We start from the raw sequence: 15,953 nt of genomic DNA, 5'->3' as shown, positions 1-15,953 counted from the left end.
ATATGTAACGCGAACATTTTGAATAGATATTTTTATGTCCTGCTCAAATTATATATACAGGTTGAGTATCCCTTATCCAAAAATCACACATTTTTGATTCCCCTACTGAGATAATGACACATATATAGATATATTATATTACATATCTATATAATATATCTATATATACACATAATATATAATATATATGTCATTATCTCAGTAGGGGACTCAAAAATGTGGGATTTTGAATTTTGGATAAGGGATACTCAACCTGTAAATAAATATATATATATATAAAGTGCATTACCCGGCAAAATGCTTGTGTAGCGCTAGAGATAGGCAGCAGTACAGTTTTTAGTTGGATATTAGTTAGTATGGAATACTCTGCACATGTAAGGTTCCCTGTGCTGGCCTGTTATTTTCCTCCCTACATCTTAAAATACCCTTTTTCCATACTGTAGTGTTGTAGATTTTATCCTTATTTTAGATGTAGGTGGATCTACTCTATCCACTGTTTTATTTGAAGCATCTTCCTTTTTGTATGAAGTCATTTGAACAGAGGAGCTGATCATAATAATTTACTTAACTTCATAGATATAGGGCCAGATGCACTAAGCTTTGTAGGGTGATAAAGTACTGAGAGATAAAGTACCAACCCATCAGCTTTCCAAAACTTAGTACATCTCCCCCATAGTCCATTATTTATTTGCCAAACTTTCATATAATTATCCTTCTTGAAAATATCTACATTTCCAAGCACGCTATACAGTGTGACACCTACCATAATGACTCCATATTCAGTACTAGGGGTAGATGCTGTAAAGCCACATATATAAATAGACAGCCAAACAGAGAACAGTGCACAAGGGAGAATAGCTGTGCCATGCATTATCTGCTAAAGCTGGGTACACACTGGCCGATATATCGGCCGTGCTATTGAATGGCCGATATATCGCGGGTCCGTCGGCCAATGTGTACAAGCGATAGGTCTGTGATCTCCGTCATTCACTAACCTATAGCATCGGCCCTGCTGCACAGCCGACGGCCAATATATCGTCAGAAATATTGGCACGTCGTTATGTGTGTACGGGCGGTCAGCTGACCACCCGTACACATGCTGCAGCAACCGTCGGTGACTGACAACTGAACTGGGCGGGCATGTGTAAATGCCCGCCCAATTCATGACGTCAGTCCCCAACGGATCAGGCAGTGTGTATGCACAGCACACTGCCAATCCGGCTTTAGATATATTTGCAGATCAATTGATCTGCAGATATATCTAACACTGTGTACCCAGCATAAGACTCAATGCCTACATCTTACAACAGAATTAAGAACCTGGAAATCCAACTACTTTTTGCTACCGAAACCTACAGCTGTTGATTGAATACCTATTCCTAATTTCTAGTATAAAGGACATGACTGCCCTTTTTTATCATAGTTAAACCTGCCTCATATTAGAATGCTCCTTTGCCTATGACATCCGTCCCAATACTTATTTTGGATTTAGCGGGTTATTCAGTAGCCACTACTACTGAGATGTGATGGCATCATCCCGTTCTCTGCCACAGTGTTCACGTACAGGCCCCACTCTGCGCGTGCACGGGCAAGCGATCGCACCTCTGCCTGACAGCAGAGGCATTTGCGTGGCTGTCATGGGCAGTGACGCAGCGTTGCGGTGGGCGGCGACTCAGGATTGCAGGGGACATGATATCATAAATGAGGGCGGGTTTGGGACGCCTGCGTGACATCATACACGGCCACTGCGACAGAGAAAATGTTGGCGGACAGATTGCCTTCATTGCTGGGCGGCCTTTTCCTGTGCTGGCAGCCCCTAGCATTCGATTCTAGTCAGTTGCAGTTTTGCTAATTTAGCAAAACTGCAACTGAAGCTGAATCAGGTCCTTATTACAGAGGGAAAGACAACAGAACAATGCACCACTAACCCTATATTGTATCAAGTATATTTACTTTATAAGCTCTTTTTGACCGACCTTCTGTTTATCGCATCCTTATTCATCCAATATTTTGCACTGTCTTGCCTCTTTCTCCTATTCTAGCGACATTTGAGTATGTACTTTTCTTGGAAGAGATGTGTTTTGCATTGCAACCATCTAAAGCATACATGATCTTAATTGTACCCCCATTAACAGTAACACATGACATAATATTGAACAAATTCAGGACACATCTCACAAGGGCAGATAGTACAGAGAAACATATAGAAATGGGGAGGAGTGCAGACAGACAGACAGACACACAGTGTCCTTACATCTGCATGGTACGGCAGCTTCACCCTGCTCTGGAGAGAGAAGTTTCAGATTAACATATGAGTGTGGGTGTGAAATACAACTGAGCAACAACAGCCATTACACATCTAAACAAAGTACATATACAGTAACAGCTACACACACTGCACAGATCCACACCAAATATGCATTGCTTAGCTTTTGTATATAGAAAATTAAGCATTACTTAGAAACATACACTGCTAGTTACATTGTAGCCAATACAACTACAGACCACAGCTGGCTGCACAAACCTTTACAGGTTCCTCCAAATGTCCACTTCCTTTTACAGCAAAATCTTTACAAACTGCTATTGCTTTTTGGCAGTGATCTCCACTGTCACAGCAGGAGGAATACTTTGACACTCTTATGGATTCTCACGTGCTTTAATCAACTATGCAATCTTGCAATACACAAGAGTGATGGGTCTGCATACACGTTTACCTTCTCTATCCCTTTGCCATGTTTTCTCAGCAACGTCCCCTGCAGAAACATGTCACAATCATCACTGCTCTGGAACATGCATTTTTTTCGCACAGTCAAGTGTGTTTCCAAATCAATGAGTGCATTATGTCATGGCGCTAAGACACAGTTTGTACATGTATAAATGTATGTACAATGTGTTTATACTCAGGGGAATTCAATTCTCAGCACATATTCCCAAGAATTAAAATAGGTTAATATTGGTAATTAAACTGTGTACCTCTATGGGTGCTAGGAAATGCTGACGTCAAGCCTTGGTATATCAAATTATTTTAGCGTGATTTTGATTTGATACAGGAATATCAATATACAGTATTGACTGTAACATAATTTACCTAAGTTATAGGTGACCTAAAAATACACCACAACATATATATATTTAACACAGCAACTGGTGACAAGAGGCCATTACCATACCCATAAATGGTGATCTTTTTAACTGGGATCCCAAGGTGTCAGGATAGTGGGTGCCATGTGAAATCCTCCACAGCACTGCTACTAATGTGGTGGTGCAGACAGTACTCTTGCTCTCCCGTTAGGATGTATATTTAACTTGCTAGCTGTCATTAAGGTTTGCCCTAGCAATAAAATGTAGCTATATTAACACAATAACAAATGAAGAATAGTGCTTCCAAAACCTTTCTAACAGCTAATATCTGTTATAGTCTTCCACCCCAGGATGCTTGCAGGGCAAAATTCCACACTGTATTGGTCAACGCCCCTGAACTTGTAACATCATGCTGTCAAGGTGTGGTGGCAGATCTGTCAGCACCAGGTAGGAGCAGAGGGCCTGGAATGTCCAAAGGACTTTGTTCTGGGTAACTCCCTAGGTAACAGTGTGGCATTCCTAATAACCTGTAAGCCAAATGCTGGTGCCATGGGGGAGAAACAGTGCTGCCCCGTAGGCCCTGCACCCTGGGCAGTGGCACTGTTCATCCATCCCTTGTTATGGCCCTGGTTGCTTGCTGCAGCAGATGGCCATACAAATATATACATGATTATTTTTTAACAACAAGCGGTGTGAATCACTTACCGCTTGTGTAATTAAAAAACACCATGAAACCTGGTGTATGGCTGCCGGAGGGAGTAATATACCGTTCAGATTAATACATCAGGGACATTACCCACAATGCTCCACTGTAGATTTCCTATTATATACAAATCCTGTTTATGTTTTTGTCAGGGACCAAAAGTAAACTGGACTGCGTGGGTCCATGTAACAATGCTGAGTCCATGTAACATGTATGTTTATTTTATTGGCGACAGCTGATGAAAGGGAGAGTAACCACAGTTTGGATTTCTAAAGTGACCAATCCTCTAAGCATCCCAGCAGTGCCTCCGAAATGTAACCCTTTCTCCCTTTGCCTGTTACTTTGAACTGTATTTAGATGGATGAGATCAGCACAGATGGTGTAATGATTAGCATTACTGCCTCACAGCACTGAGGCCATGGTTCCGATTACCACCATGGCCCTAAATGTGTGGAATTTGTATATTCGCCTTGTGCTTGCATGGGTTTCTCTGGGTACTCCTGGTTCCTCCCACAATCCAAAAATATACTGGTATGTTAACTGGCTCCCATCAAAAATGAACCCTAGAGTGAATGTGTGTGGTAGGGAATATAGATTGTAATCTCCACTGGGGCAGGGACAGATGTGAATGGTCAACTATTCTCTGTAAAGCGCTGCAGAATATGTCTGTACTATATAAATAACTGGTAGAAAATACAATAAATAATAAATCTGCCCTTATCAAATCCAGCAGGGGTCAGTCTGGGTTATACCTGGGGGCTACTAATATAGTAATATTACGGTTAATGCAGTAAGTAATTAGACACCCAACACTGTTGTAGGGTTAGATAAAAGATATAAATATTTATTGTACTGGAACACTTCCCATCAGGACCTTCAACATTAAGGCCAGTATAGTATTTTTTAGTAATTATAATCTCATATGTAAAGATACCTGGCCTCCCTACACTAATCCCAATTTCTACTCTCACTTACTCAATTTCAGCAGGTATAACAGTTATTTTAATATAACATATGGTTACCAGTACCATTACCTTTATACTGATAAGCTATATATAAATTCACAGTCTAATAAAATGTATATTCAATTGGCCAATAACACAGTGATGCTCATAGGTATATAATTTGTCTAGTTACAATCCCTGGTTCGTTTTTCCTTTTTACTGTTAATTAACAGTTTCTATAGATTATCATTAGTGGACCATATTTGGAGATAAACAGAACTAAAGTAGTACTGTGAGAAGTGAAGAAAATATTAACTGCAGTAGATCAATGATGAGGTATGAAAATTAGCACATTGTTATCTATAACAGTGCAGTAACTTGACATTTAAAACTAGGTTATCCTTTCCTGCACATATTGCACATGTTCTTTACCTTGTAGGTCTCTGTATCAAATACTCACACGTGTAATCAGCAATTACTCCATATACTGGTGTTAGTTCCTTTATACAGGAGGATCCCAATGCAGCTCCAATCTCTTTAAAGTGAATAGCTTGCTGAGGGATTGAGTGTTTAAAGGTGCTGAGAGGCAGCAATTATAAGATACTTTACTCCGTCTCCAACCAAGCAGGACCTGGCTCATTAGACAGCTGCTACAGCTCCACCTCTTGGATGACACCACCTGGGAAACTATAAGGGATAGGTCACCTCAGCTGTCCGGACCTCTGGTTACTCCCCTTTTCCTTAGCCGCAGGGATTGACATTGGTAACCAGCCATCAAATGATGCTGGGCTTTCACCATCAAAACATTCAATGCAGTGGCAAATAACCATCGCATCAAAAGAATTACATGGAAAAAAAAACATGAAAATATTTGTGCATGGGCAATAGAAACCCAAAGCCATTTTCAATTAATTGAATTCAGCTGTATTTTAACATCAATTGGCCACAGCTTCCATACTTTTCAATGGCGCCTGCCATCAGAAAGCTGTCATCACATGGTAAAAACACTACCATCACAAGAATACCATCCATGTTGTTGAACCATTGAAATTCAATGTCCATCTCTACTCAGCCATTTCAGCTCCACGTTCCCTCAGTAACACAGCAAAGTAATCTCTGGAGACATCCCTGGAGGGCATTCCTCTCCTCCCCGCTATGCTTGAACTCCACTGCCATTAACTGCCTCCACCCTTATATAAATTCTGTCTCATACTGCTTTAACTTCCTTGTTCTTCCCTTCTGCAATCAGTGCGCTTGAGCTCAGGGACAAGCTAAAAGCTTCTAGCCCCGTCTTATCCACACACCACTCCTCTCCCTAGTCATCATCATCATCCATACTGACGCCCTGCACCCTAGAAATACTCTGATAAAACACAACAATATACAAAACAATATCTAAATCAATATACAATTATAAAGACTGGAATACAATCACGATTCTAAATACATATAAATCAAATCTTTAACTTAACCAGGGTTACATTCGACACTCAAAAATATCATCAGAACAAAAACCCACTCGACCGATAATCAATATGCAAGTGAACGTGATTATCGATACTAGATCAATGCCAGATCATGGATCTGGGTTCAACCTTAGTGCGAGATAAAATTGGCGATGTTGGTGACTTCCACTGTAACAAACACCAACACGCATACTGACACCATTTTGTGGATATTGCTGAGAACTGAATTCACCCCTGAAGGAGTCAGCCAGCAGATGCTGGGTATGGATGTGTGAGAGTGTACCATTAGTGTTAATAATAGGCACAATTAGTGAGTGCAACAATGCACCTCTGGGCAGAATTGTTCCATTTTCATTTAATGTCTAGTCTATTTTTTTATGCATAAAGTAAAATTTTCCATATAATTTGAAGTGACACTCAATGTAAACACCAGTAAAGAGACGTCACCCATACATGTGACAAGACAATGTAGTATGTAACATAAGGCAGTGTATGCATGTAAGGAGAGCACAGGAAGACAGTAAAGCAACAGCAGAAATAACACAGGATGACAAGGGATAAGAGTCACTGTATATAAAGACGAATTCATGGCTGACCATTAGCTTAGAAAGATTACTTTTTCTAATTGAACAGTGTAGGTAACTTCCATCCTCATCTCACCTGCAGATGTTACAAATCATGCTGATACATTAAATAAGCATGAAAGGGGTTCTGCTTGTGAGGATATACTAATTTTATATGTATATGCTCTATCTTACCTCCAAAAAGAGAGATCTATCTATCTATCTATCTATCTATCTATACATATATTTTATTATTAATTTTACTTAATTTACCATTTCCTAATTATGTAAATAAAAATTATGTAAATAAAGTCTTTCTAGGTTCTGTTCTATGTGACTTAGCAGAATTCTTACTTTATTTTTTGCGAATTAATCTCTCTATTTTTACCTTTTATTTTTATGTACATTGACAGAAGGACAGAAAATAAGTTTATGGGCTCCATTCAATGAATAATGTTGGGCAAGTAAGCTTTTTAATTGACACCTTAATAGCAAGCAATCAGTGGTTACAGGAAACCCTAGGGTATACCTAGGCCCAATCTGGTGCATTGGGAGATGGCACAACAGAACTACTCCAGGGAGGAGGCTGTAATACTGTTTCAGCCACACATAATTAGTATGGACTTAGGCTAAAATAAACTCACTTCCTTACTAGAGTTGTGCAGTCTCTGATTTACTCGCTTCTTAACGCCACAATTAACGCAAGTTCGGATTTATCCAGATTTTTCTTATTGGCTATTCAAAACATGTGACATCTGAGAGCCAAGAAGATGCTGTTTTGAGATCCGGGTAAATCCGAACCTGCACATTTCTATTCCTTATCACTTACCCACTTCCTATGGTTCCCCATGTACCTCATGCCTTAGGGAACAGCTGTTTTGAGACATTGGGGCAGATGTATTAAGCCTGGAGACGGCATAAGGAAGTGATAAACCAGTGATATGTGAAAGGTGATAAACTCAACAGCCAATCAGCTCCTGTTAATTTACATATTGGAACTGATTGGCTGGTGCGTTTATCACCTTGCACATATCACTGGTTTATCACTTCCTTATGCCTTCTCTAGGTTAATACATCTGCCCCACTGTTTCAATCGATAAATGTAAAAAAAGACATACTCCCTAATATATGTAGTCACAATCTGCATGATTACCACTAAATTAATTACCAAAGCTATTTATCAAGCCTCTAGTACAGGTGTTCCCCCATTCCAGCAACTAATTAGCACACTTTATTCCCAAAACAATGTATTGTGCCATTTATCCAGCTCAAAAACTTTCTGAGCTTGACTACGGAAATTAACGCCATCTTCAGATGATGTTAGCACTCTCCTACCTATGACAAGAGGGTCTGCAGTATGAATAAAGATACACTGTGATCCCTTCAGCCCCTACAGCGCACATGTGCAACCTAAGATCACACACATGCGGAACCTCGGCTCTGCGCATGCCCAAACTGAAGTCGGTGCATGTGGACTCTGCATAGGAGATATAAATTCTTTCAGAAAAAAGGGTTTTTCTTCAAGTCACTGCAGTTTCTCTCAAGTGCTATCTCTGCTGCAGGTACATTAGAAATACAAAAAGACGATAAATCATTTGAATGAGGTGATAATGATAATTACCAGCACTTATTATACCTTAGATATTTTTAGAGAAAACAGTATTATGCAGACCACTGTCAGAGGTACACTCATTGCAGGTTTCAAGCAGTCACAGGATCTGAAATGCACAATGGTTTATCTACAGGGCAAGCAGGGCGATGGCCCGGAGTGCTGCAGCTTGGGAGTGTAGCTGCAGTCACCCTGCCAGTGCCTACCTGCTCTTGCCCACCACCAGTCATTAACAAACTTCGGTCCCGGCGGCGCCATACTGAATATGCGCTGCTGTTCCCTTACCCAGAGTCCCAGAATGACGGGGCGGTGGGCGTGATGTCGCTACATAAACCTTTCTGGGTGCAGCTGCACAAGAGGATGGCGAGAACTGACTGAGCAGGACGCAGCACACTGGTGGTGGATCCGGTTTACTGACTGCAGCACACACCACCTGCATGGGCCTGAGAGAAAGCTTACCAGATGGCTGACCACCATCAAAGCAGCACAAGTTATGCGCTGCTTTAGGCGATAAGTAAGTGGCTAAAGGTCCATACACACTTAACGATATAATGAGCGACGTCGCTCATTTTCCCCCTCCTTGAGCGACGTCGCTCATTTTATCGTCAAGTGTGTATGCCGCCAGCGACGACCGATGCGCGGCCCCGCGGGTCGGCAACGATCGTCGCTGTCGGTAGGGCATGCATGAAGGATGTGGACTGTCGTCCACGACCTTCATGCAGGGCTGGCGGGGGCGTGACGCACTGAGCGATATGAGCGGTCATATCGCTCAGTGCGTACAGGCGGCCGCCGACCGGCCGGCCCGGGAGGTGGAAACGTTAGACGATGTCGCTCACAGAGCGACATCGTCTAATGTGTATGGGCCTTAAGTTCTGAGTTCGAATCCAGCTACATTATGAAATACTTTTCTGCTGGCACTCTTTTTAATAAGACATGTCTGGTATACATGTTCTCCTTTGACAAGCTTCATTACTTCATTGCTAAGTCTCTGAATAGGAAGAATCACCATGGAATTATATGATACGTCTTTATTTTTACTGCACAGTTCTGAAAGCTGATGAGCTATGGTACAATGGGGCAGATGTATTAAGCCTGGAGACGGCATAAGGACGTGATAAACCAGTGATAAGTGCAAGGTGTTAAACGCACCAGCCAATCAGCTCTTAACTGTTAATTTAATTATTGGAGCTGATTGGCTGGTGCGTTTCTCACATTGCATTTATCACTGGTTTATCAATTCCTTATGCCTTCGCCAGGTTAATACATCTGCCCCAATATTTGGGTGTGTTTCACTTGTTAGTCACCACTCATCTTGCAGTCAGTATTAATAGTCTTATACTGTGCTTACCTTCTGGAAGTAATACTAGAGCTGATGGTGGCTGTTAGGGTGGTTACACACTAGAACGACTGGGCAACCGGGCCGATGGTGGACGATGTACTGAAGAACGGAGTGACATTTTATTCCGTCCTTCGTTACACTGCATCAGATCGCACGTGATATCTTCTGTATTGTTAGATGATGACACTGAGTATATTCCTACACAAACAGACAACTTCTAGACCAGGTGACATCCTACATGAATAGTGTCTCACTGACTGAAGACACTGCACAGGAAGGCTCCGTTTCTTCAGAGGTACCCCGTTGCAGTGAAACCTCCATGTAGGTAGTGACAAGAAACGGATGGCGTGTCATGCTGGCACGCCACCATTTTGAGTGTCCATGTCCCTTTTTTTGCCAGTGCGTGCTTAAAGTACCACTAAGATATTTTCTTTACTTGCACCACTGCCCACAACATCATCCCACAGACATTCATCATCACATACCAGACCTGTCCCCGCACACTCACACTGTCACCTACTAGACCTTATCACCTATCGCCCCTTGTCACGGGGCCACACCCACTTTTCTCAGGAGCGCTCACATTTTAGATGGGGTTCAGTCTGTAATCCCGATAGACGGGATACCGATGGTCAGAATACCGACATCAGCATCCCGGCCATTAAAATTCTGACATCCCAGCAGTTTACACCCTAAACTTCCCCTGTACCAGGGACATGCAGTCAGGGGAAGCAGGGGAGGCAGTGCCTCCCCTGTCATTAAGGATTAAAATAATACAAAGAAGATACATATGACACATATTCAGTCATATGAATCGTCTTTATATTATTCTTATTATTTTACTGTATTAAACTAGTTTGGGAGGCACTGATAGCTAGTGCCTCCCACTGACAGTAGGAACGGGGATAAAGCTGGGGGCGGGGCCAAGCGATGGGCTGTAAAAGCCCATTAAGAAAAAAATAAGATTTTACTTACCGATAAATCTATTTCTCGTAGTCCGTAGTGGATGCTGGGACTCCGTAAGGACCATGGGGAATAGCGGCTCCGCAGGAGACAGGGCACAAAATAAAAGCTTAAGGATCAGGTGGTGTGCACTGGCTCCTCCCCCTATGACCCTCCTCCAAGCCTCAGTTAGGATACTGTGCCCGGACGAGCGTACATAATAAGGAAGGATATTGAATCCCGGGTAAGACTCATACCAGCCACACCAATCACACCGTACAACTCGTGATCTGAACCCAGTTAACAGTATGATAAACGCAAAGGAGCCTCTGAAAAGATGGCTCACAACAATAATAACCCGAATTTTTGTAACAATAACTATATACAAGTATTGCAGACAATCCGCACTAGGGATGGGCGCCCAGCATCCACTACGGACTACGAGAAATAGATTTATCGGTAAGTAAAATCTTATTTTCTCTGACGTCCTAGTGGATGCTGGGACTCCGTAAGGACCATGGGGATTATACCAAAGCTCCCAAACGGGCGGGAGAGTGCGGATGACTCTGCAGCACCGAATGAGAGAACTCCAGGTCCTCCTCAGCCAGGGTATCAAATTTGTAGAATTTAGCAAACGTGTTTGCCCCTGACCAAGTAGCTGCTCGGCAAAGTTGTAAAGCCGAGACCCCTCGGGCAGCCGCCCAAGATGAGCCCACTTTCCTTGTGGAATGGGCTTTTACTGATTTTGGTTGTGGCAATCCTGCCACAGAATGTGCAAGCTGAATTGTACTACAAATCCAACGAGCAATCGTCTGCTTTGAAGCAGGAGCACCCAGCTTGTTGGGTGCATACAGGATAAACAGCGAGTCAGATTTTCTGACTCCAGCCGTCCTGGAAACATATATTTTCAAGGCCCTGACAACGTCAAGCAACTTAGAGTCCTCTAAGTCCCTGGTAGCCGCAGGTACCACAATAGGTTGGTTCATGTGAAATGCAGAAACCACCGTAGGTAGAAATTGAGGACGAGTCCTCAATTCCGCCCTGTCAGAATGAAAAATTAAGTAAGGGCTTTTATATGATAAAGCCGCCAATTCTGACACACGCCTGGCTGAAGCCAAGGCTAACAGCATCGACACCTTCCATGTGAGATATTTTAAGTCCACAGTGGAAAGTGGTTCAAACCAATGTGACTTTAGAAAACTCAACATAACATTGAGATCCCAAGGTGCCACTGGAGGCACAAAAGGAGGCTGTATGTGCAGCACCCCTTTTACAAAAGTCTGAACTTCAGGTACTGAAGCCAGTTCTTTCTGGAAGAAAATCGACAGGGCCGAAATTTGAACCTTAATGGACCCCAATTTTAGGCCCATAGACAGTCCTGTTTGCAGGAAATGAAGGAAACGACCCAGTTGAAATTCCTCTGTAGGGGCATTCTTGGCCTCACACCACGCAACATATTTACGCCAAATGCGGTGATAATGTTTTGCGGTTACGTCCTTCCTGGCTTTGACCAGAGTAGGGATGACTTCTTCTGGAATGCCTTTTTCCCTCAGGATCCGGCGTTCAACCGCCATGCCGTCAAACGCAGCCGCGGTAAGTCTTGGAACAGACAAGGCCCCTGCAGTAGCAGGTCCTTTCTTAGAGGTAGAGGCCACGGTTCGTCCGTGAGCATCTCTTGAAGTTCCGGGTACCAAGTCCTTCTTGGCCAATCCGGAACCACGAGTATAGTTCTTACTCCTCTCCTTCTTATGATTCTCAGTACTTTTGGTATGAGAGGCAGAGGAGGGAACACATACACTGACTGGTACACCCACGGCGTTACCAGAGCGTCCACTGCTATTGCCTGAGGGTCCCTTGACCTGGCGCAATATCTGTCCAGTTTTTTGTTTAGACGTGACGCCATCATGTCCACCTTTGGTTTTTCCCAACGGTTTACAATCAGGTGGAAGACTTCTGGGTGAAGTCCCCACTCTCCCGGGTGAAGGTCGTGTCTGCTGAGGAAGTCTGCTTCCCAGTTGTCCACTCCCGGAATGAACACTGCTGACAGTGCTATCACATGATTTTTCGCCCAGCGAAGAATCCTTGCAGCTTCAGCCATTGCCCTCCTGCTTCTCGTGCCGCCCTGTCTGTTTACGTGGGCGACTGACGTGATGTTGTCCGATTGGATCAACACCGCCTGACCCTGAAGCAGAGGTTTTGCTTGACTTAGGGCATTGTAAATGGCCCTTAGTTCCAGAATGTTTATATGAAGAGATGTTTCCATGCTTGACCACAAGCCCTGGAAATTCCTTCCCTGTGTGACTGCTCCCCAGCCTCTCAGGCTGGCATCCGTGGTTACCAGGATCCAATCCTGAATGCCAAATCTGCGGCCCTCTAGTAGATGAGCACTCTGCAGCCACCACAGGAGAGACACCCTTGTCCTTGGCGACAGGGTTATCCGCTGATGCATCTGCAGATGCGATCCGGACCATTTGTCCAGTAGATCCCACTGAAACGTTCTTGCATGGAATCTTCCGAATGGAATCGCTTCGTAAGAAGCCACCATTTTTCCCAGGACCCTCGTGCACTGATGCACTGAGACCTGTCCTGGTTTTAGGAGGTTCCTGACTCACTCGGATAACTCCCTGGCCTTCTCCTCCGGGAGAAACACCTTCTTCTGGACTGTGTCCAGAATCATTCCTAGGAACAGTAGACGTGTCGTTGGAATCAGCTGCGATTTTGGAATATTTAGAATCCACCCGTGCTGACGTAACACTACCTGAGATAGTGCTACTCCGACTTCTAACTGTTCCCTGGATCTTGCCCTTATCAGGAGATCGTCCAAGTAAGGGATAATTAAAATGCCTTTTCTTCGTAGAAGAATCATCATTTCGGCCATTACCTTGGTAAAGACCCGAGGTGCCGTGGACAATCCAAACGGCAGCGTCTGAAACTGATAATGACAGTTTTGTACTACAAACCTGAGGTACCCTTGGTGAGAAGGGTATATTGGGACGTGGAGATAAGCATCTTTGATGTCCAGAGACACCATATAGTCCCCTTCTTCCAGGTTCGCTATCACTGCTCTGAGTGACTCCATCTTGAATTTGAACCTTTTTATGTAAGTGTTCAAGGATTTCAGATTTAAAATTGGTCTCACCGAGCCGTCCGGCTTCGGTACCACAAACAGCGTGGAATAATACCCCTTTCCCTGTTGCAGGAGGGGTACCTTGATTATCACCTGCTGGGAATACAGCTTGTGAATGGCTTCCAAAACTGCCTCCCTGTCGGAGGGAGACTTTGGTAAAGCAGACTTCAGGAACCGATGAGGGGGAAACGCCTCGAATTCCAGTTTGTACCCCTGCGATACTACCTGTAGAATCCAGGGATCCACTTGCGAGTGAGCCCACTGCGCGTTGAAATTCTTGAGACGGGCCCCCACCATATCTGAGTCTGCTTGTAAAGCCCCAGCGTCATGCTGAAGACTTGGCAGAAGCAGGGGAGGGCTTCTGCTCCTGGGAAGCGGCTGCATGGTGCAGTCTTTTTCCTCTTCCTCTGCCCCGGGGCAGAAGGGAGTGGCCTTTTGCTCGCTTGTACTTATGGGAACGAAAGGACTGAGTTTGAAAAGACGGTGTCTTTTTCTGCTGATGTGGAGTGACCTGGGGTAAAAAGGTGGATTTTCCAGCCGTTGCCGTGGCCACCAGGTCCGATAGACCAGCCCCAAATAACTCCTCCCCTTTATACGGCAATACTTCCATGTGCCGTTTGGAATCCGCATCCCCTGACCACTGTCGCATCCATAACGCTCTTCTGGCAGAGATGGACATAGCACTTACTCTTGATGCCAGGGTGCAAATATCCCTCTGTGCATCACGCATATATAGTAATGCATCCTTTAAATGTTCTATAGTTAACAAAATATTGTCCCTATCCAGGGTATCAATATTCTCGGTCAGGGAATCCGACCATGCGACTCCAGCACTGCACATCCAGGCTGAGGCGATTGCTGGTCGCAGTATAACACCAGTATGTGTGTATATACTTTTTAGGATATTTTCCAGCCTTCTATCAGCTGGTTCTTTGAGGGTAGCCGTATCAGGAGACGGTAACGCTACTTGTTTTGATAAACGTGTGAGCGCCTTATCTACCCTAGGGGGTGTTTCCCAACGCGCCCTAACCTCTGGCGGGAAAGGATATAATGCTAATAATTTTTTTTATCGGGGGAAACCCACGCTTTTTCACACACCTCATTTATTTCCTCTGACTCAGGAAAAAATATTGGTAGTTTCTCACCCCACATAATACCCTTCTTTGTGGTACTTGTAGTGTCAGAAAGGTTCAATGCCTCTTTCATTGCCGTGATCATGTAACGTGTGGCCCTACTGGACAGTACGTTTGTCTCGTCACCGTCGACACTAGACTCAGTATCTGTGTCAGGGTCTGTGTCGACCCACTGAGGTAACGGGCGTTTTAGCGCCCCTGACGGTGTTTGAGACGCCTGGACAGGCACTAATTGATTTGCCGGCTGTCTCATGTCGTCAACAGTTCTTTGTAAATTGCTGACATTATCACTTAATTGTTTAAATACAATCATCCAGTCAGGTGTCGACTCCCTAGGGGGTGACATCACCAACACAGGCAACTGCTCCGCCTCCACATCATTTTCCTCCTCATACATGTCGACACACGCGTACCGACACACAGCACACACACCGGGAATGCTCTGATAGAGGACAGGACCCCACTTAGCCCTTTGGAGAGACAGAGGGAGAGTCTGCCAGCACACACCCAGCGCTATATATATATACAGGGATAACCTTATATAAGTGTTACTCCCTTATAGCTGCTGTTAATATATTTATTTGCTGCCAAACGTGCCCCCCCTTCTCTTTTTTACCCTGATTCTGAAGCAGGACTGCAGGGGAGAGTCAGGGAGCCGTCCTTCCAGCGGAGCTGTGAGGGAAAATGGCGCTTGTGTGCTGAGGAGATAGGCTCCGCCCCTTCACGACGTCCTTATCTCCCGCTTTTTTGTGTAAAATGGCAGGGGATTAAAATACATCCATATAGCCCAGGAGCTATATGTGATGTATTCTGTTTTGCCACCTAAGGTATTCTGTTATATTGCGTCTCAGGGCGCTCCCCCCCCAGCGCCCTGCACCCTCAGTGACCGGAGTGTGAAGTGTGCTGAGAGCAATGGCGCACAGCTGCGGTGCTGTGCGCTACCTTAGTCTGAAGACAGGATGTCTTCTGCCGCCGATTTCACCGGACCTCTTCGTCTCTTCTGGCTCTGTAAGGGGGACGGCGGCGCGGCTCCGGTGACCCATCCA

At 44.2% G+C, this 15,953-nt stretch overlaps 1 protein-coding gene across 17 annotated transcripts in view; it reads right to left on the bottom strand.

Annotated features, from left to right (window-relative positions):
• UNC13A (unc-13 homolog A) overlaps nt 1–15,953 on the bottom strand; it is a 425,576-nt gene that overhangs the window by 63,190 nt on the left and 346,433 nt on the right. For 9 of the 17 annotated variants that reach the window (XM_063915631.1, XM_063915548.1, XM_063915611.1 and 6 more), the window contains 2 exons: nt 2,715–2,753; nt 2,255–2,284 (listed from right to left, as the gene is read on the bottom strand). The exons of 5 other annotated variants lie outside the window; for them this stretch is intronic. In XM_063915631.1, the coding sequence (XP_063771701.1) occupies nt 2,255–2,284; nt 2,715–2,753 (69 nt within the window). The remainder of the gene's footprint in view (nt 1–2,254; nt 2,285–2,714; nt 2,754–15,953) is intronic. 3 more of the 17 variants (XM_063915566.1, XM_063915602.1, XM_063915666.1) reach the window with 1 other exon arrangement.

This window comes from Pseudophryne corroboree, chromosome 1, assembly GCF_028390025.1.
Source record: "Pseudophryne corroboree isolate aPseCor3 chromosome 1, aPseCor3.hap2, whole genome shotgun sequence".
In the NCBI taxonomy this organism is placed as follows: Eukaryota; Metazoa; Chordata; class Amphibia; order Anura; family Myobatrachidae; genus Pseudophryne; species Pseudophryne corroboree.
The sequence above is the reverse complement of the archived record's forward strand: the minus strand, read 5'-3'. Positions and strand labels throughout refer to the sequence as shown.